Genomic DNA, 26,325 nt, shown 5'->3' on the forward strand with positions numbered 1-26,325 from the left:
AACTGAGTGAATATGTGGAGAGAGAAAAACTGCCGATACCTAGCGAAAACGAACCCATAGTTCTAGAGGATATTGAACAACTAGCTTCTTCATCAACATTTCGAAGAAATGCCACAGAAAACTATTAGAGGAAGGAATAGGCATTGCTGGTCGACTTCGAAACAATCTAAGCGTAGCCGGGTGTGAGCATTGAATACTGTTAGATCACAAAGGGAATCTCAGCGAATGTGTCGTAGTCTACTTAAATGATAATGTTTTACGCTGAATTATATTTTTTACTGATGAAATAATTGGCGGGATCGTAAAATGGTCTAACGCTGTGTTGTCTTCGAATCGAAGCATATCTATGTTTCTCGGGGTGAGAGCTTCAGAGCTTACTTAGATTCGCAAAAGACGCAGGCTTATTACTAGAAGCCTACAACAAGGAAAGGTATGGGTCAAGCTCCATCTGGTATCACTAAGCACCAATAGGTCTATGCAATGGCTTTCAGCCAGCCAGGTCAACCTAACCTAACCTATGAGCGGTGCTACATTTCGTGACACTTATGAAGATGAAATATAGTACGCCCTTTGATTAGGGTTCTGGTAATGACAGGAGAATGCAGAAGGATAGCCACATTCCTACAGAAGAGCTATTTAATCGATCTTAGATATGAGATAAGTGCTCAAAGAAATATTCCTCAAAGTTTTGTTGGTTACGATTACTGAAGAAGTTGAATTATTTTTTTTTTCATAATAAATATTATTATTATTATTATTTATTAAAATATAATTAAAATTATAGATTAATCTAAGATAAAAGCTCTAGCTACCAGGGCTATCGGCTTTCATAATAAATAATATCAATATGTTTTTAATTCAAGTATATTTATTTAAGTTTTATCTAAAAATATAACCCATATTAGTTTATTCCAAATTAATCAATAAAATCTGACAAAAAAGCTAGTCAATTTCACGCATGATTATCTTTTAAACTCGTATATGTCCGACTATGATTATCTTTCTAGGGTTAAAGGTTCTTCATGTTATATTAATGTCTCATCCTCAGTATACTTGTCGGCACTTACTAATATACACATTATCGCTTCTTTGAGTGAAAACCCAAGTAAATATAACGAATCAACAAACTTTAACCAAATGGCTGATCCTCCTGATCGAGACAAAGCTGTAGAACAGCTCTCGTACCAAACTAATCAAAATAAATTATTAACCAGTAATTCAAAAACTCCTAAATACTTGATAATTAACAGAATCGAAAGCGCGGAATCTCTCTCAAAAGTGTCCCCTTTTCTTATTAAAAAGGTCATTGACTCAGTATGTGGTGGCGAAGTTGAAATGTGCAAGAAATTGAGGAATGGAAGTATTCTAATCAAAACAAAAACATTTGTACAAGCATGCAAATTAATAAAACTGTCTGCCCTATCCCCATATATTAAAGTGGAAGTATGTGAACACAATACCCTCAATCAATCAAAAGGTGTCATCTTCTCCCGTGAATTAATAGGTATATCAGAAGAAACAATAAGAAACGAACTAAAAAACCAAGGAGTAAGCGAAGTAAGGAAAATCAAGAAAAAGGTTGACAGCATTCTAGTCGAAACAGGCTTACTTATTCTTACATTCGACAACTCCATACTACCAAATCACATTTTGATCGGATATGAGAAAATAAAAATAAGACCCTACATCCCTCTCCCACTAAGATGCATGAACTGTTTAAAATATGGTCACTCAGCAAAAATTTGCAATAACACTAAAATATGCGCAAATTGCGCCAAAACTTCTCACATTGACCGCGAAACTAATGATAAGTGCACTGACCCATCAGCTTGCGTTAGTTGTACCAACAATGGATCAGAAAATGCTGACCACAATGCACTTGATAAGAAATGTCCGGTATTCATAAAAGAGAAAGAAATCCAAGCGATCATCACACTAGAGAAAGTCGATAGGCGGAGAGCGATAGCCACATACGAAGAACGTCACCCACTCAACACAGCAACATACGCATCAAAGTTAGCAAAAACAAACCCACCAATTACCTACAACAAGAGCGCAGATTCACCACACTCTCCAACACTCTCACGAATGATAGCAGAAACCACCTCAGTAAACAGTATAATACCAAATTCCAGCAACAGCAGTAAATCCTCACTCCCACTCAACTCTTCGAATCCACCATACACATCTCAACCAACACAACCAGCATGTACCAAACCGAGAGAGCAAACAGACTACTCAGATATACTCAATAGTAACTTTTTAACTAAAAGCACTTTGCAACAAATAACAAAAGATAATAAAACTAAAATCTACCCTAAAAACATTTCTAACAGAACAAAAGCCATGTTAAAAAAAATCAACAAGTTGAAGGGAAATTCTAAGCAAGATTGCGATTCAACATTACCTATTGCAGATATCGATTCTGATTCATCAGAATCAATGTCTACAGATCAATAACTTAGTTACTCAATTTATATCTTAGATTCTATTATACATTTATACTTATACACATACATATATACTTAGATAAACTCATTCATACAATTTATCATGACACTACTTATCATACAATGGAACATAAACGGATATATTAATAATTATAATGAACTGCTAATTCTTATTAATAATTATAAACCTAAAATTATTTCTATCCAAGAAAGCCACATTCCGACACAATTCCAAAACGTCCCAATTCCAAACAACTTCCTTTTGTATTCATTCAACTCAAACCCATCATACGGTGGTGTAGCTATACTGATACATAAATCTATACAACACGAAATAATTCAAACTGAAAAGGACTTTGACAACATTACTTTAGAAATACACTCAACAAAAAAATTCAGAATCACGTCAGCCTATTGTCCCCCATCTTACAATCTTCATTACCGCAACCTAGAAACTGTATTTAATCAAACTAATCACTCAGGCATTATCACTGGCGACTTTAATTGTTGGCACCAAAGCTGGGGTTCACGCGTCAACAACCGGAAGGGCAACATCTTGTCAAATTTTATTAATCAATCTCACTTCGTTCTACTAAACGACAAATCACCAACACACTTTTCCACACACAATACACTCACGCACATAGACCTGACTCTCTGTACCCCCGATCTTGCCGTTCACGCTGATTGGAGGACTCACAATGATTTAAACGGAAGCGACCACTTCCCAATTTTCATTTCTCTCTTCCCACCTATTAACCAACCGAACGCAGCAAGTAAGACTTCATTCAAAACTGATCTTGCAAACTGGGAACTATTTGAAAAGAAATGTAGACAGTTCGAGTCAACCCGACCTATCAGCCGTAATGTTAATGCAGAAGCACCCAACCTTAGGAAAATTATTCTACAGTCTGCTAATGAATCTATACCAAAAACTTTAAATAATAAAAAACAAAGATCAGTGCCGTGGTGGAATCATAACTTAGGTAAATTAAAAGCTGAGAAAAACAGGCGGTTTCATATATTCAGATCGAACATGACTGAACTAAATTTAATTGAGTATAAAAAAGCAAAATCTGCCTTTAAACGAGAAATTAAAACCTCCAAGCAATGTTCGATACAAAAGTTTACAGCAGAAATTAGTCCTAGCACCCCCACAAAGAAAATTTGGATGACTATACGACGCTTTTGTGGATACAAACTCCCCCACGGTATACATTGCCTACAGTCCCTAAACAATCCCAATCAATCTCACACAGATCCAAAAGATATCGCTAATGAGCTGGCTAAATACTGGAGCAATTCAGCTTCGGACCAAAATTTTCCAAGTAGCTTTCAAAACAGGAAAAGAGCGACCTTACAATCTCAAGTGTATGCACAACCCTGTAGAGATGCGAATATATTAGAACAAGATATAAATCATCTGGAAATGATATCTGCACTAACTAAGCTAAAAGGAAAAACTCCAGGCTTAGATAGGATAACATATCCAATGATTCGAAACTCTCCTGAAATTTTTAAAAAGCGCCTTTTAAATTTATTCAACGCGATTCTTCATAACAAAATTATCCCGCAGTCCTTCAAACACAGCATTATTATACCAATACCAAAACCAAAGTCAGATAAAACACAAGCAAAATCATACAAACCGATATCTTTAAACATATGCTTCGCTAAGGTTCTAGAAAGGATAATAGCAAATCGGCTTTGGTGGTTTGTAACAAAAAACAAATTATTGAATAGCCGACAAATGAGTTTCAAGAGAGGAAAATCTACAGCAGATAGTCTACTACTGTTAGACTATCTAGCTGCAGCCAAGCTCTCATCAAAAAGCCATTTAACAATTATTTCTCTTGACTTTGAAAAGGCGTATGATAAAATAGGCATACACACGGTAGTTGACCAACTCGTAAAATGGAAGGTTGGCCCCAAAATCACCAATTATATTATCAATTTTATGTCAAATCGTAAGTTTATGGTACGAATAAATAACCATTTCTCTGATTTCTGGTCAACAGACAATGGTATTCCCCAAGGATCCCCTTTATCTGTCATTGTGTTCTTGATTGCGTATGAAAAACTATGCTCTGTAATATCATTCCATAAAGAAATTGACTTTTGCGCCTACGCAGATGACTTTAACATTATTATTAAATCAAATAAAGAAAAGTGTCCAATAATTGACCTGAATAACCTTTTTCACGACATCTTAACTTGGTGCGATTACTCAGGAGCAAACTTATCACCAACAAAAAATCGGTACATTCATCTCTGTCGAAAGCACAATTGTCAATGTACTGTGCTTTCACGAAACATAAACCTCTTTCCCTGTGATGAGTTAAAAATTTTAGGAATCATTATCAATAAGAGATACAGATGGAACTCCCACATCGATCACCTAAGCACTTCCCTGGTCACACAATTAAACATTGTGAAATGTCTAGCCTCCCCAAAATTTCAATGCGACACTCAATCTATCTTAACAATTGTAAAAACATTATTTATACCCAAAATCAGTTATGGCATTTTTCTTTACGGATATGCTCCTAACTATCTCATAAACAAAATCAAGTCATTACTTAACGCTGCAATAAGAACCGCGTTGGGAGCCCTGCGCTCTACACCAATCGCAAATTTATTTTTTGAATCAAAAATATTGAATTTCGAAAATCAAAGAGACCTAACAACTGCTAAACTATTTAAAGCTCTCATAACAAAGCAAGACAACCCGCTTTACAATATCGTCAATAACCTAAAAAAGAGGACAACCACCCTTAAAATACAGCCTGCTATAAGCAGAACAACAGTACTTTGCTCAGCAGTAGGTATACTTTTAAAGCCAACTAAATACGATATTCATATCCATCCCCCATGGTCCTTTAACCCAAAAGCAATTGACACTTCATTGCGTATCTTCAACAAGAACAACACAAATCCGATTCAATATCATGCAATGTTCAACGAAGTTAAAAATAAATACTCCAACTATACTTTTATTTATACTGATGGGTCAAAGATAAACCAAAATACATCATATAGCATAACCCTAGAAAATGAAATTATAAAAATATCAATTATTCCATATTATAGTTCTATATATTCAGCCGAAATTATTGCCATATCTGAAGCAATAAATTTAGTAAAGCACAAGAGAAAAAAGGTTGCTATATGCTCAGACTCACTCTCCGCTCTTAATTCCATAGCCAATATAAATAACAGCGACTATTACCCAAACAAAATCAGACACATTATCACACAACACTACCCAAAAATTATTTTAATATGGGTGCCTGGGCACAATAATATTGTTGGGAACAGCCTCGCTGACCAATCCGCGAAACAAGCTCATCGAAGCCCAGTAACTAGCACAGACAATTTCAACTTACTCGATATTAAAAATCATATTAAACAACACTTCTACTACAAACAACTCCTTGAATGGAATCTAACCAATGACTGGTATAAAAACGTTAACTACACAAAGACCAATATAACAGATTTTCTACAAAAAACTAATAAAAAACCTTCACGACTAGACATTATAAAATTCGAACGCCTTAGGTTAGGACATACGAAAATAACACATGGCCATCTTATGAATAACACAAACCCATTATATTGTACTTGCAACACAGATATCTTAGTCACAGTAACTCATCTTCTACTGAGTTGCCCCCTGTATGCTACCCGTAGAGAACAAATATTCACTAACACAAACCCAATTTCACACCTCTCAGTCCCTTCTCTTGAGTCAATATCCCTAATAACAAAATTCCTCAAAAGAACCAATCTTTACCATAAGATTTAAAATAAAATTGTATCTACTAAGTTTAAGAATGGAAGTATGCATATGTATATAAAATTATCAAGCTTAAGGCCTCGCTGCTATAGCTCCTAACTTAAAATAGCTTATAAGATTTATGTTGTAAGCTAATTTTATATAAATAAATAAAATCCTCAATACTGTCAAATTCCAAACAGCACACATAATTATTTTAACGATTGAGTCCAAGTCTGTATTTTCCCTGAAATGAAGCAATCATCTGATTCTGGTTTTAAGTATCACAACGATTCTTGTGGCAATATTTCTTGTAGACTTATGTAACAAGTTGTGTACGTTTCTTCTTCTTCATATTTAGATATCAATAGTGTTATGACTATTCTTCCTCTTTCGTCCTGGCCTATTTTTGTATGCACCTCAAAACATTCATTTATACTAATAAATACTTGCATTGAAGTGTCATCTTGAGGTATCAAGTAAAATTTGTATGTATGTATATGTATTCTCTCTAATAATTAAACCACAAATCAATGACATATCCAAAGTATATAATGGAGGTTTCGGATGCCAGTTACCTAACAAAAATATGTATATAAGGGTATATTTTGCTTGCATATCTTTAATAAACTGCGCACTGTGTGCCTCTTTAGGCCGCCCGTTTTTCCGCCTCTTTTCGAGAATCATATTTGACCATCTTTTCCTTGTCATTAACTCGGTGCGTTAACAAATGGCGCCTTATAAAAATATGCTTTGCAATTCGATATGACTGCAGTGTACTGCTCACTCACAAGCTAATACTCGGCCCGATATTCTGCAACAAAAATAAAAAAGAAAATCGCAAGAACAAAAGTCTTATAACCGCCTTGTTGCAACAAGGATAAGAGGCATATGTACGATATTTTTTTTGTTTTTTGTTTTGCAACGAGGTATAGGCTGTGTTACTGTTACAATTCTGCCGGCTGACGTTAGAAGGGAATCAGATATGGCGCTAATAATAGCCATCAGTTGTAAGAAATCATAACAAATGTTAGCAATTAATAATGAATTCGGTGGTGAGTTAGGGGAGAAGTTTAGTACGTTTTACTTAGCGAATCTTCGAGTAATTTTATGGTGATTACAAGCACTACCATAATTTATGTTCAATACACTGTAAATGATTAGTTATGCGTTATTATGCGAGCTGTGGTTATTAAGTAAAGATACTGGCGCTGCTATAGAAGAAATGCGCTTCCGTCACACGTTAGCGATTGTCAGTTGTTTAGCGTAAAGCTTCATTTTTCGAATGTAGTACCTCTCGCTACTGAAACCTAATCATTTAACCTTGGGTTCTTCTTCTTCTTCTTAATTGGCGCGATAACCGCTTACGCGATTTTGGTCAAGTTAAGCGCGCCAGTCGTTTCTTTCTCGTGCTAACCGGCGCCAATTGGACACATCAAATGAAGCCAAGTCCTTCTCCACCTGATCTTTCCAACGCAGAGGAGACCTTCCTTTTCCTCTGCTATCACCAGCTGATACCGCATCTAATACTTTCAGAGCCGGAATGTGTTGGTATCCACTCGGACAACATGACCCAGCCAGCGTAGCCGCTGGATCTTTATTCGCTGCGCTATGTCTATGTCGTCGTAAAGCTCATACAGCTCATCGTTCCATCGCCTGAGATATTCGCAGAAATCTTGCGCAGAATCTTTCTCTCAAACAGTCCAAGCGTCGCTTCATCGGATATTGACATCGTCCACGTTTCTGCGCCATACGTGAGGACGGGCATGATAAGAGCTTTGTAGGGTGTTAGTTTTGTTCGTCGAGAGAGGACTTTACTACTCAATTTCCTACTTAGTCCAAAGTAGCACTTCTTGGGTTACCTTGCTCAATATCGCAATTCACACATCGGGCGAGTGAATGGAGAGCCCGGAATGAACCAAGAACAAACAAAAACCACGTAGTTTTCAGTGAAGACACCGATTCCCGCGGCTTTTATCGATTAGGACGGTATTGTACACCGCGAATTTTCGGTAGAAGGTCAGAGAGTAATAAGGACTATTAATTGGCCGTTATGAGACGTTTGCCTGAAGCAATTCGCCAAAAAAGAAAGGATTTGTGGGAAAAAACTCATGGATTTTGCACCCGTGGATAACGCACCGTTGCTCAGTACCGTCATTATCCGTGAATTTTTGACCAAGAATTCGCCTGATATTGCTCCCTTCGATTTCTTTATGTTTGAGTGCGTCAAAAACCCACTACGGGGAACCAGTTCGGCGTTTTAACAGCCGTGGAAACGGTAATGGAAATATCGTTCTAAGTTTCTAGGTTCTTTTGAGAAAGTTGGTCGACATTTTAAAATATCAAATACCACGCGAGTCCCACTCGCGAGCAACAGTTTAATCCTCTCTCGCGAAAAAACCACTTTTAGCCAAATTGTGCCAGTTAAACAACACATACATGCATGCATGTATGGATGCATATGTATATATGTAAGATCATTTTTGTTTTGTTAATAATTTTGCATTTTACACGAATGTCATTTAATATCGGAAAATGCGCTTACGATACGCCTTGTAATATAATAGCCTCATGCATATTTATAACATTGTATTCATATACCCGCCATATTCAACAAATATGCATGCACATACATATGTACATGCACTATATAACGGCATTAAACACTTAATATTGCATATATGAATATATTCTCGGGCGCATGTAAATAAATACGCACCCCATTTCGATAGTTTGCTGTTGCTGCTTATATTTTTTTGTTTTTTTTTTTGCAAAATAGAGTAGTAGAAAATATTAAATTGCAAAAACAAAAACAAAAACAACAAATATACATACATACATACATCAAACGTAAGAAAATTGCTACCAAGAAGAAGGACGCGAGCGTTATTCAATCCCGTGCTATCGATATTCGATTACACGTGGTACCCGGTATGTGTCAGCACAAATTCAATACTCGCTGCCATACATAAACCATACTGCATATTCTGGCAAATAGTCTGATGAGTGTAATATCCTCCGTGCTATATTAGGTAAAGTAAAGCAAAACCGAAAAAAAACTATTCCAAGTACATACAAATCGTAGACAAATAGCGAAATATTAGCTTTTATTTAAGGAGTGGGGGCATCGGATCGAATATCTCTTACCGGCAGTTGATTGCTATGCGATGCCTCACTTCTCGAACGCCTCCCACCCACTGCCTGCTGCTTGCTAAATGTCGACTCTAAAGTTTACAAAATTATTTAAGGCTTCGAAATGGATTTTGCTAAAAGTACTAAATTTCATCAAATTTGCCTTAACCTTAATGGCTGGCATTTCAGTTTATTAGCGTTGCTGATCATTATTGTTTTTTTCTTTTTTTTGCATTATCTTGTTATTCATTATCCCATTGAGTTTTATTAATGTTGCCCACAATATACACAAGAGTGGTAATAATAGTTGTACATCACCTGAGCTGAGTCATGAAACAGCTGGGTGCTGTGGAGAGTTGGATGTGTATCGATACAACGCCCACTATTGCCTGACCCTATTCACCGCCGCCACACCATCGTCGATTTCTCGCCAGCGGCTTGGCTAACACTAACATCGTTAGTTTGCGAGAACTTAAAACTGACTGCCAAGACTGTTAGAAATATTAGATGAGGCACAGTGGGATGAGTTGTAATTGAAGTGTTTTAAAAATGTATTTGCTTACAAACGTCACACCTAAAACCTTGTTTCCAAAGAGTTATATAATATTAATTAAATCTTAGAGTTGGAGTGTTAAGACCCTCATTACATAAAATATGTAATTCTTGATAAAGTTTGAAGTATAAGAGCGATTTTTTTTTAAAGCAAAGAGGAAATTGTGCCAATCTTAGTCTAACTACGCGTGGCGACGTCCCATAGTTCACCTTCGTCAAGGTGGATGGATCTAGAAAAGTAATCATTATTTTAGTTATATGCCTTTGAGGGATAATATGTTGAAGCTCTGTTTTTCTCTTCAAAAAAAAAATCATAAAAATTGTTCAGTAAAAATATGAAAATTTTGCTTTAGTGCCACTATTCGACTATCGTATGAAAAGCTCATGAAAGGGCTCTCACGAAACTTAGGGGAATTTATCATGGTAACTTTGTCGCTTGTAAAGTGGCCAGCAGGTGCATGGCCGTTACTATTTTTTGGTGTGTATACATACAAATGCGTCCACAGTGCGATATATTGCAAAGTTTTAACTATTTATTAAATTTAAAAAAAATATCGTTTATTTTGCAAGAAAAACTATATAACTTAAAGCTTTGAACCTTGCACAAAATTTAGAAAATTTTCAAAACAAATTCATCAATATTTCAAACTTTTTCATCAGAATTTCTAGAACAATTTTTAGCCCATTAAATGGTATAATAAAATGCAAATTTGAGGTAGCTCACAAATCGTGTTGATTTTTCTATTTTTGTTTTTTGGTAGCGATCGAGTGCTCCAGTTTCTCCATATAAAAAATTCGAGCATTTGTTATATTAGAGAAAAAAATTCAGAACACCGTCAAGAAAAAAGTTGTCAAAAGTCAATGTATTTTGTACTCACTTGGAGCTTGCACTTCGTTATACCAAAATGACCTATACAATTACATACCAAGAATTTTTTTTTTAAATTCTATTTAAAAAGTTAGAAATTTCGGTGAACATTTTTTTATATTTTTTTATTTTATTTTAAGTTTGAAACTTTGAGTTGTATGGTTTTATTGGATAATGATCTATGTTTTTATAAAACCAAAATTAAGAAAATTAACTAAACTCTTTAACCCTTTTTAATAAACTCTGACCCAGGTAAACGAAGCATGATAAAAAAAAATTAGGAATAATAACTATGTTCAATGGAATTCTTCAGCCTTTAAAGAAATAACTCTTAATCACTACATATTATAAAACAAAGTCGCTTTTTCTGTCCCTATGTCCCCTTATACGCTTAAATCTTTAAAACTACGCAACGGATTTTGATGCGGTTTTTTTTTAAAGATAGATTGATTGAAGAGGAAGGTTTATATCTATATAATGTGAAGAAATATATAAAGGGGGCGTGGCAATCGGTCAAAATGTGGCAAAAAAACATAATTTTTTTGTTTTCACGGCCATAAATCATAAACGAATCAACCAATTAAAATGAAACTTTCTTGAAGTTTAACTTTGAAATATTTACTTTCGTTCTGCATCAAAAAAAATAATTGATTTATTTGTTATTTAACCAAAATTGTTTAAACAAAAGCAGCTCTTTTTCCAAAAAAGCTGTTTGTGTGTGTGTTCGCTGTCAACCGAATGAAACAGCAGGCGTTAAGCGATAATCTCACCACACCTCATTAATGTTGAATTACATCGTATGGTGACGTATGTATGTATGTATTTACGAATCGCTCGCATTATTTCATTTCGGACATATGTACATACATATGTATCTATGTATGTACTGAATTCCATGTAATTATATGTACATACAATTTTACAGCGAAATAAAACGCTATTTTCAGGTTCTATATTAGTAAATCGCACATAATTAAAATACAGTTTTTGAATAGTTTTTATTGATTCGGAGCGCGTTTAATTTGCTATCAATTCCATACAATAACATTTTTTGTCATTTACTTTTTACGACAACTAATAGCTTATTTTCGAAGCGATTTCAACAAATGGGTAGAACATTAATCCTTATCCAATTAAATACCTTAAATACATTGTTGTTTTCATATAGATCTATGTATATGGCTCTTTACAGCATATAATTAAAAACAATATTTTTCAAGATATTACAACAGTAATTAGTAATTGAGATCTACCGGAAAAATTGCGTTAGCTGTTGCGTCATCCGGCATTGCCGCTACTCTTTTGGAAAGAGTCTTTTGGAAAGAGGCCGAACCACACACTCTACAATGAAGCACCCGCTGAAAATCGCCACCGATGATGATAACAGCGTCTGTAGTGTTTCTAGACAGAGCAATACAGGAAAATTGATGCGTGACTGCTCATTAATAGTCTGGGGCGAAGCTACCATGTCAAACAAGACGTCTGTGGAAGCACTGGATAGGACAATGCGCGATTTGCGCAACAAAAATGCACCTATGGGTGGATATACAATTCTGTTCTCAGGAGATTTCCGTCAAATCCTACCAGTTGTGACTCGAGGAACACGTGCTGACGAAATAAATGCTTCGCTAAAAAGATCCCACCTTTAGTCGTATGTCAATAAATTAGAGCTTAAAACTAATATGAGAATTTCGTCATCTTCACGTGAGAACAGGCTATTTCCAGAGATGCTGCTAAACGTTGGCAATGGAGAATTAACACAAAGTGAGGGAAGGATTAACCTAGAAAACCTTTGTGTTTTGATAGACAACATCCAAGAGTTAGTCAACAATGTCTATCCAGACATTGATAACATAAGTTATAAGACAATATCTTGGTTTAAAGAAAGAGCTATTCTGTCACCAACTAACGAACAAGTAGATAAAGTAAATAACTTGATTATTTCAAAGATTGATGCGCCGACGAAAATATACTACTCGGTCGATACTGTTCTCGATTTGGAAGAAGCTGTTCAATTTCCTACAGAATTTCTAAATTCTTTGAAACCGTCTGGACTCCCTCCTCACCAAATGGAGCTGAAAATAGGTTATCCTGTTATTTTATTAAGAAACCTAAGTCCACCTAAACTTTGCAATGGCACGCGTTTGATGGTAAAATCACTGAAAACTTTCATAATAGAGTGCACAATACTCACAGGATGTGGTACCGGAGAAGATGTATTGATTCCCCGAATCCCTCTGATACCATCGGATCTACCATTCCAATTTAAACGCTTACAATTTCCGGTAAAGACATCTTTTGCAATGACCATTAATAAATCTCAGGGTCAAACCTTCAACGTTGCAGGCTTAGATTTGAGTGTTGACTGTTTTTCACATGGCCAACTGTATATCGCTCTTTCAAGAGTAACCTCTAGAGAAAACATGTTTGTATTGTCTAATGACAAGAAGGCTATGAACGTTGTATATAAAGACATTCTGTAATATAGTAATTGTTGTAAAAATAAAATAAATACATATGTAAAAATGCAAAAAGTTAATATGCAAAAATGTAGGGTATGAATTTAGATATCCCAAAGATAGCAGGAAATCTTCATGCTATAAAGAAAGGAGAATTGTTTTACTCCAAATTTAACGCGTGCGGGCCACGGGCAATAATGAATAAGCCAAAACTACTGGATCGATTTTAATCATTTTTTCAGTGAGTGACATAGGGTATATATTTTATACCCGTGCGAAGCTGGGCGGGTTGCTAGTTTACTATATAACAAACAGATCTCAGGCCAAAGAGTACAAAATTTGTTAACTTCATTTCTCACCGAGGATCTCCAATTTTATCTACTTCTCTTCGAAGGCGGCCGCCGTAGTTTATCGCTTCTTTGGCAAACTTCAAAAAAACTGAAGAGAGCAACAATTGCAAGCAATAGTAAGACACTGTTTTGGGTTGAACAAATTCCCAATAAGGTGAAATTGCTATGTGGGTTGTTGGGTGTCCTCATGTACTATGTACTACACTATTGATATATGATATGTGATTGTAAGTCTAGACTTTGCTTCAAAGTTTAAAGAGAAGAACAACGAAAGCAAAAGACATGGAGCAAACCAAACAACAACAAAATGCATTAAAGAAATATAAAGAAAAAACAACTGAATTTACAGCAACAAACATCCAACTAGAGAAATAGAAAACGAAACTGAGTGTTAAATCATCATCCTAATATAGAGACTTTGGAAATGAGATATGCTACTTGGTTGTGAGCGCTTGATGGGCCGTAATGGGTGGCGGTAGGTCTTGCTTGTTTCAAATATACACTTATATACATACATTGGTTGAATAAACGCCAATAATGTTGTTGCAAATATTCAAGTCGATTTTGTTGTAGAGAGCTGGGTGTTGGGTATTGGGTGTTTCAGCGTATTTCTATTACTATTGGCTGTTGGTATTGGTGTAGGTGTTGAAAAACGCCTAAAGTTATGTTCTTGGCGTTGTTGTATACATCCATATACTTAAGTCATAGGAGTATTCACTTGGAGCACAGCGCACATGCAATGCTCTCTACTCGTGCTCGGTGTGAGCACAACGCGACATGACCTTCTCATTTGCAAGAGGTTGAGTAATGCTAATGCTGCTGATGTTAATTACGATATTGTTGTTGGCGCATATGAATTGCATTGGAGAATTTGTGTTACAACGAAGAGAAGAAAAATGTAGTTGAATCCACTTGATAATACTTTGCATTAAAGCGCTTCTTTATTTTTTATATTGTAAAGGGTTATTTATGTATATTACTTTCATTCAGTAAATAAGACAATTTTGAAATATTACTTATACATAAAAAGTGCATATTTTTTGCTTGCGCTGCAAATGACAAATGTTTATACTCAAAAAAGGAATTTGAGACTTGAAAAGTTTTTTGTTTTTAATGTGCAGGTCATGTATGTAATAGAATTCTTAGGAAGTCTTAGGGCCACCACATTGTGCCGGAAAAAATGTTTACATTTTAATTCAAAATTTACATTAAACATATTTTACTTTCATTATAGTTCACTTTATTATGCCGATAAGCATGTTTTCGCCCTTAAACTCTCAGCTCGCTATTTTTTTAACCTTAAAACCTTGATGTGACTTTGAAAGATATTATCATTCTTGAAAATTGTTGAACAGAAAGTGAATTCATAATTCGTTAAGAACTGTTTATTGTCTCGATGTGCACAACTTGATTACTTAGATGAGAAAATTAGTGTTTTGATGCTAAAGGTAAAGAATGTCCCGTCGTAATATGAGAAGGAATATGCAGCAGTGAGTTTTCAGCATGAATTGCTCGGAAATATTAGAATACAGCGCTACCCTACCCAACATATTTACCAGGCACTGCTCCTCACGATTGTCACTTGAGCTGATTAATTACTAATCAGCGATTATATACATATTTAGTCAAGATATACAGATGCGAAAATATTTGTGCATGAATGTATTCCATTACCAGAAAGTTTGTAAGATAAAAGATTCCATTGGTTTTTTTATTTTCTTAAGCAAACATAAATAAATAATTAAAAAATAAATAATTTGCGCCTACATTTCTGTTATGTGTTTGACCGAGCTCCTCCTCCGATTTGTGGTGTCCGTCTTGATATTCCACAAATGGAGAGACATACAGTTTTAAGCCGACCCCGAACGGCAAATGGTTTTTTATGAGGAGCTTTTTCATGGCGCCCCCTGCCGAGGGGCGACCGCTATTAGATACATTTTTTCTATCTTTTTGCTGGAGATTTGAACCTACCCACTTCCGATTGGTAGTCACGCACCAAGCCATTCAGCTACGGCTACATTAATTCTTCTAAAAAATAGTAATTACTTATTGTGTTAAATTTAAATTTTGTTTGAAATCGAATGAATTTTACCCGATCATGTAGTTTCAATTAAAGCTTCACTTTTAAAATTGTTATCAGAGAACTTTCGAAATTAAAAAAAAAAATAATAATAAAAACAACGGCTCCCTTTCAGCTTTGAAAGCGAATCAGCATGCATATTACCTTATTTAAAAAAAAATCTCTTTGTACGAGTTTATTGCGCGCAATTAATATCGGTTACCAATCAAGTACTTTTTCAATTTCAAAAACGAGTACGGCAAAGTGACATTTTATCCTGACACCCAAGTGGAGCACCTTCACTCACTCAAAGAGGCGCTTACAGCTAGCAGTAGGCAACTCAAGCTACATGCTCTCCATACTCTCCTAACAGCAAAATCACTCAAACTGTTACAACCCACTTATATGTATATGTATGTATATACAGACACACGCACATGGTATGCATTCACTACGACTCACTACTCTTTTGCCGTAACTTGCTTTTTACTGCCATTTGTTTGTATTTTCTTACGGTTGATGGTAATTTAATATGTTTTTTCATTAATAAAGAAGGCAGCGGTCATTCGAGCCAAGGCACTAAGTATCTAATATAACTACAAGTATAGTACGTGCGTCTAAAGTGTGCGTATGGATGTGCATGAGAATATGTAAGTGCGTATATGCGTGCGTGCACTTTGTAGGGTGTAAGACACACGTGTGTATACAAACATGCGTGTATGTATGTGTGGCTTTGTGTATGTTTGTGGTAGTTGGTTTAGAATTTCCTATAAGCGTGTATATATATGTATACACTTACATATATCCATACATATGCGCACACCAATGCCTAAGACATCTCATATCTCATAGTTTCTTCTTCGCATGCTTTTAATGCTGCAGTGTAAGGTTATTCTCTATGCCAACCGACACCAAATGCTGGGTTACCCCACTCTCTGCGTTACTAATCTTCAACTGTTTTAGAAAAAAAAAAAACATATGTATATGTATATGTGAATGCTTGTAAATAGTTTGTGCTATTGTAATACGATATTTGCTGAGCTTTTTCCTTTGTGTAAACCTCCTCGAAATATAACGATTCTTTGCTTTTTTCCATTTTTCTCACATTTTAAAAGGCACAAGGACATAATGCAATATTTTACGTTTCCTCATACGAGTATAGCAATGGTCATTTCAACAATGGCCAATTGTCCACCTCTTTGAGGCAGCAAGCATGCGTGCATATTCACATATAAAAATTATTTAAAAAGGATAGAATTATTTTCCGAAAAAAAGCGAAAAGTAAACAAATCCTAATGGCCCTTACAAAGCTCTGCCATTTGGTTAGCTAAATTAGCTGCATAAATTCTTGCTAAACGAAAACATATGGTCTCCCCCAGCCACACAGTCAGACGCCCAACTACTCAAGCGTGTTGCTTAAATTAGCATTCGTATTAAATTGTTTCTTTTTATTTTCCGTTCACAAAATGTTATTTTTAATCTTAAGTATGTGGATGCGACTGTGGCGGCTATGGGCTCTTTTGACTGCATTTTATGCTCTCGCATACGCTGCAGCGTAATCAGGTCGATACCCCTCGAGCTGTATGCAGACACGTCGTGGCTATAGATGGGGTATACACTTTTTTTGGAGCACAGAGGATAACGCACATATATTTGTATATTCGATGAAGCAATGCGAGAAAACGATACCACATATCTAAACCTTCGCACGGAAGTATAAATATATACGTGAAAGTTTGTGTGTATGTATATAAGCAAGTATTCATAATGAATCTATGCACAAATACATATAAATTCTTCGCTTTTGACACACCTCTTGCTTAGTTCGAAATCCTCCAATATGTGGTATAGATTTAATTACGAGATGTTCTTTCATACAAATGTATATGTGAGTATGTGTGTGTCTTTCTTACTTAAGTGTTGTTGTAAGTACATATACGCTACTCTGTTATTTTTGTAGTTTTTTCTTAATGAAACATAAACAACAACAAAAATAGCGACAGCTCGATAGATCGGCAAGAGATCAACGTCAACAGCGGCATTCAAAAATTCAATGCGGCGAAGATAAAAAATATATATATATATATTATATATCTTCATATTAATGTGTATTTGTTCATAAATACGTACGTATACACATAGGTATAGTATGTATGTAAAAATATTATACACATTCAATTTCACTTTCATTTGGAAAACCATGTACATATATACAAAAGAATATATTTTTCAACTAACTAAAATATTTTCTTTGGTCTAGTATAATAAATAATTTTTGCAGAGCTTTTTCGTCGAGTTTTGCATTACATTTTTAAGGTCGACATTAATTTTTAGTTTTTGTGTTTATTTCGATTGTTTTTTTCTGAGAATTTGAATTTTTTTGCATACATATGGAAAACAATATTATAATTTTCCGTTGGGAGTTTTTGTTGTAATTTCAAGGTTTTGTACAAATAACATTGAAGTCCGGAAAATCGCGAAAAGGCGCGGTAATAAAATATTGCTCGGGTTAAATGTCAAGTGGCACAGAAAATAGAAAGGCAAACCATAAATTGTCGCAAAGAAAATGGTTGTGAAAATATAAGAGTAAAATACGCGCCTAGTTGTTTTTTTAAATAAAATATGTTAAAATTTAATTATTTTAGGCTTCACTATTTTTGTTCAAAATTTGGCTCTTAACAATTATATAATATGTGGAAAAGAATATCATTTAAATTTCCATCATAGGCACGTCTATCCGCAAGAGGTGAAATCCGCCGAACAGTCGAATCATGACTGCCCAATTGTTGAGAATATCGAGATTTCGATGTTGAAGGTTGTGCAGCAACACTTTGAGCTACAGCAGCAATATTCTCAACAGTTTTTGGTCTGCCAGTCTTATCCTCGAAAGACCAACTTGCTCCAACTTTTGAATTTTCGACTAATTTGGACGAATATTTCTACCAAAAAAAACCAGGCTTTTGCGATATGTTGTTCTCTAAAGATCGACCATCGGATCATTTCCATAATAAGTTTCAAAAACTTTTACGAGTCGTTCTATCGTGGAAAATATTACATCTTAGACAGATTAACACTTGTCAGAGATGACATACAGAAAAGTATCGTCTAGGAAGTATTCACTACTAACATCTTGGCGTCGTTTTTGAAGCTCCGACCCCAGTGCTAACTCCGGCTGTCCCGTAAACGCAACCAAAAAAAAAATGAGTGAGAAATACGTGAAGCGTTTCGAGGCGGTATTTTTATGCTCGCATTTGAAAGGGCTGAAGTGATCAAAAAAAGACAAAAACACATTGAGAAACAACAAAACAAGAAAATGGAGTCACAGTATTGGACTGACCTGCATGTTATAATAAATACAATTTAAGGTTTCGCTCACATTTTTTGCCCATCCGCAACACAGTTTTTTGTAAAGAATATAGCTTTGTAGTTGGTAATCATTTTGCATAGAAGAAGGCCTACTCGTATTGTATGAAAGTGACCAAATACCAAAAAAGCACCCCAAAATCGCACAAAAATCATGGACATTTTAAATTGACTGAACTTTGACTGGGTGTTAAACGTTGCCGACATGAAGCTATTGCAAAAAATGTCACACTTGTGACTAAAATACTCTCAACGGTATTTTTATGTTTTTTGTTAGACAGTTCACTGTACTTTTATAAATCATAATGAGTATTAAATAAAAAAAAAATTGTCAAAACTGGTTGAAATGTTGAGGGGCTATAATTTTTTCGCGAGCTGTAATTGCTAATTTCACGATTTATTTATATTTATTTATTTATGCACTCATTTTTCGTGATCATTTGGGGCCAAGTTGTTCCACCATCACCGTATTACTTGATTTAACTTCACGTAACCTCCAACAATAAAAAAAGAAGACCCACTCTGAGAAGGTCGATTAGGAAATAGAGTTTGGCATAAACTTATTTTGTACGAGGGAAGCTATTTTGAAGGGAATGAAATATATTTGGAAAAAATACGCCTAGCACCATCAACAAAAAATTTGCCAAAAATCAAAGGTATTTATTGTAATATATGGTATACAGTATTGGTACATTGGCACATTGTTTTTGGCGTAGAATTAAGTATATTTTTATATAAAAAAATATGTGTTTATAATTTGTTGAAAATTCTGCAATTGGCTGTATATACGAAGCAATCGTAGGGGCACGAATTAATAGTGACTAAAGTGCATACATACATATTTCACCACAGCATCACAAACTTATATGGCCTTCAGGACACAGTGAATTTTGCTACATTATTTTTAATTATTACAAATTCTTCTATTAAATGTAAGTCCACTAAAACTCTTATGGCTCTTATTGTTCTTCATCTGCTTTCTTTCAAAGTCAAGATCAAACACTTTGTAATAATTTCTCACTCCTATTTACTTATGTGATACTACTGTGATTTAACAAAACAATTTGAGTCACTCGCTCAATTACACAGCGCTGCCTTCGACAAAATGCATCCAAAACAAAGCTCCTAAATGCACACACACTACTCACCTATGCATTTGTGTGTAAATGTATGCACATACATACATATTTATATCATTTTCATTAATCTGCCAAAGAAATTCGTACCCATTTGCATACAGCCCGGGAAAAAAATTAGCACCTCAATATTTTGAAAAGTTTATTATTATTTATTTTTTTAATTTAAAATTAATTAACTTAAACTAAAGATATAGCTTATTCTATAATAAAAGCTCCTTTAATCCAACTTTTTACCTTAGCACAAAATTTATTAAAATTCGTCAAATTCTTATCAAAATCCCAAAATTTTTTATCAGAATTAAAAAAAAAAATTATATATATATATAATTGGCGCGTACACCCTTTTATGGTGTTTGGCCGAGCTCCTCCTCCTATTTGTGGTGTGCGTCTTGATGTTGTTCCACAAATGGAGGGACCTACAGTTTCAAGCCGACTCCGAACGGCAAATATCTTTATGAGGAGCTTTTTTATGGCAGAAATACAATCGGAGGTTTGCCATTGCCTGCCGAGGGGCGACCGCTATTAGGAAAATGTTTTTCTTAATTTAGTGTTTCACCGAGATTCGAACCTACGTTCTCTCTGTGAATTCCGAATGGTAGTCACGCACCAACCCATTCGGCTGCGGCGGCCGCCAAAAAAAAAAAATCGGGTATGCAGTTTTATAGCCCATTAGATTTTGGTATAATAAAGTGCAAGTTTGAATTGGCTCAAAATTCTCGTTTTTTAATAATCTCTGACGGTGTACGCAACGCCATGGTCCATATACATAAAAAAACCATTACAAAAAACCAGGGAATTTTCCAGAAATCTCGAACTTACACTTTAACATACTGAACTTTAATGGGCTATACAATTCATAATCATCACAGTTCCTTGAGATCCATTGCAGATCATAGACCAAAGCAAAATTTTTGCACTCAGTTCTGCTTTTTTCTTTCTTTTTTATTTCACTTTCGATGCAATGGTGCCATGAGCACCTAGGCCTGCCTCAGACCCTGGATCCTGGCGATTCCAGTCTAGTGCTTGCCTGCTGATCTCCGTGCCTCCCTTGCGTAGTGCCACTTCCACTTGCGCTCTCTGATTTCTTGCGCGAGTGACATCGTCGGTGTAAGTCAGCGTTCGATATCCAATTGTCTGGCTCCCAAATGCGCACGATGTTCCTCAGGCTACGGTGTACAATCACTTGCACTTTTTGAACAGTTTCTGCTGATGGACACTATGTTTCGCAGGCATAGAGAAGGACAGACTTAACATTTTAATTAATTAATGATTCGAAGTTTGGTATCCACGTCGAAGATTAGGAAATGCGTCTATTGCTTGCTGCGGTCTTGTGAAAACATCACTTTTATATCCCCCATCTGTCGTGAATTGGCTTCCAAGATACTGAAAACCGCTCACTTTGTCAATGCTGTTCTCTCCAATATTTGCATGCGAATGACTATAAAATTGCGTACCCAATTTTTTTTTAATTCTGATTAAAAAGTTTGTCCAATTTTTTTAAATTTTGTATAAAGTTTGAAATTTGATTTATATGTTTTTTATTAGGCTACACTTTTATAAAAAATAATGAGTATTAAAAAAACAAAATTGTCAAAACTGGTCGAAATGTTGAGGAGCTATAATTTTTTCGCGGGCTGTACCTGCTCTTTTCACGCTTAGCCACATCCACCATGCTGAGGTAAGTATTAAGTCATTTGCTAAATTTGAATTCAAAAACAAAACAGTACAAGAAATACATATGTAATAAAAGCAAAACAAAAAACATCCAAATAAACAAAAATATTTAAATATTATGTATGCCTCTATGTGTGTGTATGTGTGTGTGTGTAAGTACATATCTATTTGCAAAAGCAATGAAAGTGAAATGTTTTCTAAAATTGCATATCACGAGGCATCGTTACAACAAAATAGTAAAGTAAAGTAAAAATTAAAATAGAATGAATAAAATTTAAATAAAATAAACGCAGAAAATATTTACTTGCAGAATATTAAGGACGCCAAGTGATTTATTTAACGGCTAATAACTTTCATAACTTTTATTTCGTGGCTAAGACTGGATCCTTCGCTAACTAGAAGTAATTTTTTGCTGAGGCAATGCTTGGATAACACCGTACAACAATATATAAATTTTTCCAAAATAAGATGCCGTGTCTCGATTTATTAAAATATACAATATATTTTTTTTAATATCGCTGGCGTGCATTGAAAAAAATGCTGACAAAAGAAGGTTGAATAGAAGAATGTGCAAAAGTGAGTGAGAACTTTAGTCCACACTTAGAAAAACAATTCAGAGAATTTGAAAATGAATTGAGATGTGTATTAGTGTGACTTATAAAATAAGTTTGAACATTTAAATAAGAAACATGGGTTAAAATAAAGAAATAAAACAAAAAAGTAAAAAAACAAATTTCACAAAATTCTCAAACACAGGATGTCCCAACATTATAAAGGGTTTTCCAATAACAGGTGTTATCTATCGCTATCGAGAGATGATTAACGATTTTTCATGGCCGGAATGGGATGGTATTGATCTGAACAACGTTTATTTTCAACAAGACGGAGCTACGTGCCACAAAAGCAACGAAACCATTGATCTTTTACGGGAAAAGTTTCCGGACCGTATTATCTCTCGAAGAGGTCATCACAATACCTTGTGACTTCTTTTTGACTTTGTGAAAGAGAGGGTCTACGCCAACAGCCCAGGGTCGATTCAAGACCTCAAAGATGGAATTCGTGAGGCTATCGAAGACATAGGGCAGCCACTATGCAATTCAGTTATGGAAAATTCCATGTGCCTGATGTTATTTTCCACTATTAACGGCATACCGTCCTCTTTATAATGAAATAAACATCCGATCATTTATATTAAAAAATAGCATTTTTCTTTGAATATCAAAATAACACTTCTTATTGAAATATCAAAATAACACTTCTTATTTGGCCGAACTCCTCTGCCTATTTGTGGCGTGCGTCTTGGTGTTGTTTAATAAATGGAGGGACCTACAGTTTGAAGCTGACTTCGAACGGCAAATGGGGTTTATGAGGAACTGGCACAAAAACACTCGAAGATTTCTTATTGCCGAGGAGAATTTCGAGAGAGAGTCCTCAGAAAACAGACCTCAGATTGCGAAAACTGATGGTAAAATTAAACAAGAATCGCATGGTCTCAGGGTCTGGAATTTATCGAACTTGCACACATGTGAGAAAGGGGTTTCTTTGAGGGTAACTTTAGTGCTTCTAACATTTCAGTTGTCGGAAATAATGCAGCTCCAGGACTTTGATTTAAGACCTACTTCAAAATCACACAAATGGGCTTCCAAGTGGTTGACTTTTCTCACCAGCACATTGAGATCTTTTAATTTATGATATCATAGTTACCGTTATTTAATTATTATTTAAAAGTATGTATCAGAATGAACCTATAATAGTTCTGCTTCCAAATATGCATCTTCTGGAATACCCAGTTCAACATAGCTTTTGTAAATAATGTCGATGGTTTTCGAGAAAAGCGACACAACTCAAAATTAACTCAAAATTCGGAGTTTTGCCGTTAAAAGCAAAAATCAACTACAGAGTTTATATATTTTTATCTGGAAAAGCCTCATAAGCGAATCTTGAAGCAATTGTGAGAGATGGCGTTAGTGTCGTTTTGTCAGGTGAACGAATTGGCGCGTCACTTATCTAGAAAACTGACCCAACTCAGTATTTTGTATTTTTGAATTATGTCACTTTTCTCGAAAACCATCGATATATTGCCGAGCTTGCATCAGCTTTGGCTATTTTGGAAATGTTTTCGTTTGATTATAAATCAAAAAAAAATATGGAAAAATTGCACGAACCTTCATTGAAAAAAATACTACAACGTAGTCTACTCAATGTCATAGAAAATGAGAGTAAACGCAAAATCTATAAAAATGCGAAAATTTTCAAAAATCACAGATAGGAATAAAAGTCGCGCGAAACTGCACAAGCCAACAAACATGCATTTACTTATGTGCTCATACATATTTACATACATACATACGTATAAGAATGCATGGTAAAATGTTTCAGTGGTGTATATGCGTGTGTATGTACATGCAGATACATGGCATAGATATGTATGTGTGTATTACATATTTCTCACTCTCCATTAAAATGAATTGCTTATTGTCATTAAGTAAAATTGCGTTCTTATACATATAAGTATGTATGTATTTATGTATATATGTGCGTAAGTAAGTATTATTAAGCTTCGTCTTTATTATGCACGCATGTATATGTTTATTTGAGTGTTTTTTTTTATAAATATTTGCGAGTTTATAGTCACCAGCAAGGATTTCACTCTTGGCATGTTTACATGCAATCGTTTTTGTTTTTTTGTTGTTGCAAAATTGTTGACAGCATGAATGTATTATCTGTTTACTAGTGTCCGCGAGAAGGTGAAAGTATGAAAATAAAAGCAGACATAAAGATCAAAACGATAGGCATGAAAAAAGTATTTATTATTTTTTTAACCTTCATGCTTGCGTAAAAAAATTTCGAGTTCAAAAAAAGTATTGCTAAATATTTACCAGGTCAGATAAATTGTTCATGCGCTTTAATAATACATTAGCTTATTTAAAATTTAAATTACATTTATTAGTTTTTTTTCCACCCTCTTACGCCTATTTGCACACTACGAATTCCCCTGTCAGTCATATTTTATATTACATTAAAATATGTATTATATTTATATTAAACGTTACACACGTCCATAAATATACATATGTACAATATATATATGTGCCTAAGTATACATGTAGAAACTCACCTTTATCTCATCACTTGGCAGCTCCTTTTTTATTTTGACCGCCTGCATGGTTGTTAGGCTGCTAATATCGCTGGACGCTTCGTTCAAATTGGAACTTGTTGCTATTGCTGCTGTTGTAGCTCTTACTGTTACTGCTTGTGTAGTAGTTGTTTTTGTTTTTAATTTAGAACCTACACTCAAAGGTGCGGATTTTTTGGACATTCTTTTTTTTTTTAGTAGAAAACCAATATCTTTGCAACTTCTCGAGAAATGTTTTATTATTTTTTAAATAAACACTTTGTCGGCAAATACTGAATGCAACAAATTGGCATTTTATGTATTTTAATCACTATAAATAGTAAAAAAAAAAAAAATTTTAATGTGTTCATAATATAATAAGCAGCAGCTCTGGCAATATGAGAGGCTTGGCACAATGATTGTATGAAGTTTTGGCGTATTGTTGTTTTTATTAGTTTTCAAATTCCACTAAAATAAACTACTTCAGTTTTTTTAATAGAAGTATTATGAGAATTTTATTTTGCAAATTATTGATAACTTTTTTTCGCTCTTACTGCACGGTTTTAACAAAGCTATGTTTCAAGCTTACTTTTCAATATTGATCTACATATTTTTTCGTATTGAATTAATTAATTCACGTCTTATTAGTGTTGTTTCTTTGTTTGTTTTTCAGTAGCACAAATTGCCTGTGAATTGCAGTGATTTTTGTTTTTATTTTCTCCATCAGAATGACTGTGGAATGGTTATGTAAACCCATATACACGCACACGCACACACACACACTAGAGTGTAAACCCCAGGGTAACGTATCTTTTTACACATTGATTTGCGTGCGTTTGTTTTATGTCTGCCATCCCGTCAACTTTTCAGTAATTTAATACTTTCGTTGAAATGTTACCAAGTATCGAGTAACGCCGCGCAGTGCTTGGAAAACGTAAAAAGTTCCGAATAAGTGACATGCAGTAGAATTGTCGATGCCAATGTTGGCAAAGTTAAAATTCATAAAATTTAAGATTTAGAAATGGCAACTGAATATGATTCACAAACGTACGTATGTATGAAAGTACATATGCATACATATGGTGTGTGTCATTTTATTGAATTTGGTTTAATGGTATTCACATTTATTTTATTTTAAAATTTGTTCTGTTTTAACTAACTTATTTTTTTTTTCTTTGCTTTTATTTTATTATTTTTTTACCACTTATTTATCATTTACTTCACTTGGGATTGCTGACTTTTGTATTTCATTATTTATTATACATACACATTTCATACAAATACAAAGTGCATTTCGAATCAAAATTGATTATCTCATTTTAGATACAGAAAAAAATTATAAAGTTTTCATTGCTGATATTTTCCATATTTTGCCAGACGCGTGCT

At 34.6% G+C, this 26,325-nt stretch overlaps 1 protein-coding gene across 2 annotated transcripts in view; it reads right to left on the bottom strand.

The window, feature by feature from the left end:
• Nucleotides 1–26,325, bottom strand: part of LOC128867997 (uncharacterized) — a 57,161-nt gene that overhangs the window by 28,583 nt on the left and 2,253 nt on the right. For both annotated transcript variants that reach the window (XM_054109681.1, XM_054109680.1), the window contains exon 2: nucleotides 24,943–25,270. In XM_054109681.1, the coding sequence (XP_053965656.1) occupies nucleotides 24,943–25,143 (201 nt within the window). In that variant the 5' untranslated portion in view covers nucleotides 25,144–25,270. The remainder of the gene's footprint in view (nucleotides 1–24,942; nucleotides 25,271–26,325) is intronic.

The sequence above is a fragment of the Anastrepha ludens genome, chromosome 6 (genome assembly GCF_028408465.1).
Source record: "Anastrepha ludens isolate Willacy chromosome 6, idAnaLude1.1, whole genome shotgun sequence".
NCBI lineage: Eukaryota > Metazoa > Arthropoda > Insecta > Diptera > Tephritidae > Anastrepha > Anastrepha ludens.